Here is a 4,973-nt window from a genome sequence, read left to right on the forward strand (position 1 = left end):
ACACTGGACGGGGTTAAACCGCAAGCGCTGCTTCTAGATCCGGGTTGGCAATGACTGGAACTGGGCGGCATGGGTTGGCGGACTACTAGATACCTCACCTATGCCTCAACAGGTGGGCGGAACGGTGACGACGCGCAGTATACTTGGTAATTGGGCCAAGGGTAGCCGCTCATGCAATGTAGCTCGTGAGATGTTGGCAGCTTCATCTTCTTTACATTCCTCCTGTCCCCAACCAAGCTCCGACCGCTCCTCAATGTCCCCGTATGTTGCTAGTACAGTGCTTCTGGAAGAAGGGGCAAGGGGTTGACGTGGTTCGTACCGACCCTTGCCCAAGTCGGACAGCTCGACAGGAGACGAGAGTCCTCGGTATGGCTCATAGTTGTGCTGTCCGCAATCCTTCCTTCTCTGCGCATGACGAAAGCTTAAGAGACAATATACCTACCAGTCTTTCTTTGATATCTCGCCTCCTGTAAGTGAACACCGTCAATGGATCCTTTAAAACGAAGAGAAGAAAGAGGAGGACGAGGAAGAAGGAAGCATCAAACCATCCTCTACTACACAACTCATCTCTGCAAATACAAGGTATTGCCGACTACGAATGACTTATATCTACTAGTACTAGCAAGTTCATGCTCCTAGGGCAGCACGTCTCTCCACACAAGCACCGCATTACGAAGTTCCTTATGGGCACTCAAACGCTAACGTCATTTCAATGAAAGGATATCAATTATCACAACGCGCTGAACCAACGAAACATTAGGTGGTTAAAACCAAATTCCAACCCAGCACCAAAGGCCAGCCCAGTCCGTCATACAGGAACGACTGAAAAAAACAATTCAAGGCAACCCAAGACATACCGAGGGGAAGTGATATATCACAAATAGTACTGTAGTCACAATTTCGCTGTGCGGCGGCCCCCCTCCCCCTTTACGCCAACTCCTCCCTCGCCACCACTGATGCGCTGATGCTAGTGCGGCCCGCTCAGTCCGAGCTGCCATAGGCCTCGTTAACAAGGCGCCTATACTTGTCCAAGATGCCCCGGCGGTTGAGTTTCTGGGCGGCCGTGACCATGCCCTGTGTGTGTGCGCTTCTGTTAGCCAATCGTCCATCTCGAACAGGAGGAGCTAAGATATGTACCCACATTCTGCGGCGTCCACTCGTCGTCAACCACAACCACGCCCTCGATGATCTCAATACCCGAGAGACCACCAGCACGGCCGGCAGCCTGCAATTCCTTGAGCACAGCGGCCTGCACCTTCTTGTCCTGGGCCAGCGTCTCGAGATCGTCGCCCTGCACACCAATCGCGGCGGCCAATTTCTTGAGCGCGGGTTCGGCCGGGACAATGATGGCGATCGGCTTGGCCTTGGAAATGTCGGCGTAGACGCAGATGTTAGCGACCACGGGCGCCGACCGGTAGATGGACTCGAGCTTCTCGAGCGCAATGTACTCGCCGTTGAGCGTCTTAACGAGGTTCTTCTTGCGGTCGATGATCTTGAGGTGCCCGTTCTTGTCCCACTCGCCAATGTCGCCCGTCTTGAACCAGCCGTCGGCGGTGAGCGCCTCGGCCGTCTCCTTGTCGTTGTCGTAGTACCCTTTCAGGACCGTCGGGCCGCGCAGCCAGATCTCGCCCTGCGGATTCGGCTTGTTGGTGACAAAATAGCCGGCGTCGGCAAAGTCAACCAGCTTGGCCTCGATCGAGCACGTCATAGGGCCGATGGACTCGGCGGTCCATTCAAGCGGACTCTGCAGCGTGCCCATGGCCGTCGTCTCGGTGAGGCCGTAGCCAATAATCATGGGGCAAATGGCCATGCTGATGAACTTTTGGGTATCCTTGGACACAGGGCCGCCGGCGCTCAAGCACAGCTTCATCCGCCCACCAGTTGCCTCCTTGATCTTCTTGAACACGACCGCATCCAAGACGCCAACGCCGGGCATTCCAGAAGCCAGTAGCCTTTCCTTAAGCGCCAATGCACCCCAGAAGAGCCCCCGCAAAACCGGGCTGCCGGCATTGACCTTGGCAATAATGCCCTTCTTGACTGTCTCCCAGACGGCGGGCACGCCGATCAGAACGCTGGGCTTGAATTCGCGAATGTCGCCGTTGCAATTGCGCACCGACGCGTCGGACAGGGTCTTGGGGTTGCCGTAGCCCAGGATGGCGCCCCAGTAGATCGCCGCGTGCTCAAAGACGAACTCGAGAATGTGAGCCAGCGGCAAGTACGCCAGGAGACCGTCTCCAGGTCCAATGAACTGGTCGACAATAGCGCTAGCACCCGCAACTGCAGGTTGAACGTGTCAGCTGAGTGCCCCATAAAATGCCAACGGCAAGATCATAGCAATGGAAATCAAACTGACCAGCAGCGATCACTGAAGCATGCGTCACCGGCACACCCTTCGGAGTGCCCGTCGAGCCTGAAGTATACATGATGCAGCAGAGATCCTCAGGCTTGGGCGGGACCAGGTCGACCGGGTTCGCCTCGCCCATTTGTCGGAGCTCTTCGAAGCTGAGAATGGTGATGTGAGGATACGAGGCCTTGAGCTTGTCAACATGCTCCTGATTGACCTGGTGCTGGTTGTTCCAGATGACCGTCTGGACCTCGGTGGCAGCTGCCAGGACGTTGGTCAGGGTCGGGAGCAGGTGGGGGTCGAGGAAGATGGCCTTGGCCTTGGTGGCGACCATCGAGTAACGCAAACCCTCCTCGCCCAGCGTGTCGTAAGCCGTCACGATGGGCATGCTCTGCGAGCCGGCGGCGTGGGCCATGCCTAGCCAATTTTGGCTGGTGGCGGCGTAGATGTGCACGCGGTCGCCTGCAACCATGCCGAGCTTGCGCAGGCCAGCGCCGAGCTGGTGCGTCAGGCGCTCGTAATCGGTATAGCTGATGTACTCGTAGGGGCTCATCTCGAAGAAGGTCCACGACTTTTCGACCTCGCGCTCCTCGCCGTTGACCACCTTCTTGATCATCTTCTTTTCCTGGTGGGTGCGCACCAGCTTCCGGGAGCCCATGCATTTGGCATTACCAAACTTGGCGACGCTTGCGCGGACGAGCTCGTGGACGGTCGAGATATCGTCGCTGGGCTTGGTAAACAAGCCGTTGACGGCAAGGGGGTGCCTGCGGACGGGCGTCTCTCCCTCGACGGTCGGTTGGCCGGGGACCTCGACCGAGAAGGGCCCCTTCGCGGTCATGCGCGGAAGCAGGTGCACCGGCTTCGCCATTGTGATTACCGTGAGCGGATCTGAAGCTCGAAGGAGCGATTAGACCGTGAGTCCGGAACTGGCGGAGAAGTTGAAGTGGCAGAGGATTCGTATTAACGCGGTCGAGCTTGGTAGGTCAGAACTAGAGAGCGCCGCTGCCTCGGTCACTCGGCAACAAAAGGAATACCAGTGAGTGTCCGTACCACGAGCTGCAAAGAAAGTGGGTATATTGCGCGGCAGCCAAAAGATAAAAGAGGTGAAGTTGAAGGAATGGAAGCGATGGGTTGCAAGGGGTTTTTGGCAGATCTTCACAGCGTCACCGTGCACCCCAACAAAGGCAAAGCTTCCAACACGGCTGTTTGGGGAAAGCTCGGATGACCCTTGCATAGCTCTGTCTCACTGGAAAGGTTGAATCGCCTCTGTAAATGTACAGTGAAAAGTTGTATTGATCGATCTTGACCCAGCGAGCGCTGATCCGGATGGGCGGCTAAAATTCCAAATAAGGAGAGAAGCTTCCCTTGACATAGTGTGCTTAGCAGCCAAGCTTTTCTGCCTGGGCCCCTCTGGTCGAGCCGCGTCCTGGCAGGTCTGGGCGTCCCACTCCAAGACCTCCCAAGCAAAAGTGGCACTGGTCACAATGACAGGACGACGCGATGGCGTGGCCAGGCAACTCGCTGCATCCCGTTGGTTTGCAAACGTGTCCAGTCTTTGATGAAGAGGTGGTTATTACTGACTCTCCTGTTTGGCTCGGTCGGGGCGGATGTTAAGTTTCCAGTTTCCGTTGGCTGCTCGACCTTCAACCATCAGCGGAGGACAGATGATGCACAGTACGCGGTCACACCAAGCTTCAGCCGCCGATTCAGCAGCGATTCGACTTCGTCCAGAGAACACGCTAGGCAGATATAACACTCTCCGTCCCGGTGCAGATAGATACCAAAAGCCGATGCCCTCAGCTTGACGTTATTGCTGTGCTCGTGACTCCGAAACTCTGAGCTTCAGCCCCGACGCCTCTCCTTTCGTCTCTCGAGCTTGGCGACATCGTCCAATCGCAGACTGCAGATATTGACAGGTCGTGACTGGGCTACTGCGGAACCATTCTCTTGGCCGGGGAGTTACCAGTGTCTCTTCACTGTGCACCTACGGATATCGACAGCGAAGACCGCGGCAGTTTTGGGACGAGGGCATATTCCTCTCCTCGTCTCTATCTGTCTTCAAGTCCTCTAGTATCTGTTCACTCTTGTTGTCTTCTGTACCAACGTCTATATCCCATTCCATCGAATCACCGTTGCGGTTGAACTCATTCAGCGCAAACGCGATTTCTGCGGAGTCAATGTTAGCGTGCATGCCCCAGACAGCTTTCCCCGCACGTCTCAGTCCACCCCAGTCACTCCCCACTCCCGTGTCTTCCCCTTGATGAAGTTCATCGCCTCTACACAATACCTACCTGCGAAGTCGCGGCCACAAGATGAAGAGACATGCTCTCCTTTTCAGGGTTCCGGATAATATCCCATAACGTTGCAGTTGAGGAGTCGCATATTGCTACGTGGTATCAGGTACTCGGTTGGCGTCAGCCCCACTGCGATGCAGAGGCGACCAAAAACGGAGGTCTGCCAGGACTCCTCGGGCGTTTGGGCTCATGTTTGGTCAGGCCCAGACTTGCCGACCCGAGGGGTTCTCACCTCCTCCACATTTCCCAATCTTGCGCAGTAACCTGCCGAGAACTCTGCCCGTCCTATTTGTGCTGTCGCTGCATCGGACAACCAACACAGACTGACTCGAATA

At 56.1% G+C, this 4,973-nt stretch overlaps 1 protein-coding gene across 1 annotated transcript; it reads right to left on the reverse strand.

Moving 5' to 3' along the window:
- Positions 1 to 718: 718 nt before the first annotated feature.
- N657DRAFT_647948 (acetyl-CoA synthetase-like protein) lies at positions 719 to 3,635 on the reverse strand. Its single transcript, XM_062793422.1, has 3 exons — positions 2,354 to 3,635; positions 1,142 to 2,277; positions 719 to 1,074 (listed from the first exon to the last, which is right to left on the reverse strand). Exons 1-3 carry the CDS (start codon positions 3,210 to 3,212, stop codon positions 982 to 984), a joined length of 2,088 nt encoding a protein of 695 aa, XP_062645518.1. The 5' UTR covers positions 3,213 to 3,635; the 3' UTR covers positions 719 to 981.
- Between the last annotated feature and the right edge of the window lie 1,338 nt (positions 3,636 to 4,973).

This window comes from Parathielavia appendiculata (genome assembly GCF_033297405.1).
Source record: "Parathielavia appendiculata strain CBS 731.68 unplaced genomic scaffold N657scaffold_11, whole genome shotgun sequence".
Lineage (NCBI taxonomy): Eukaryota > Fungi > Ascomycota > Sordariomycetes > Sordariales > Chaetomiaceae > Parathielavia > Parathielavia appendiculata.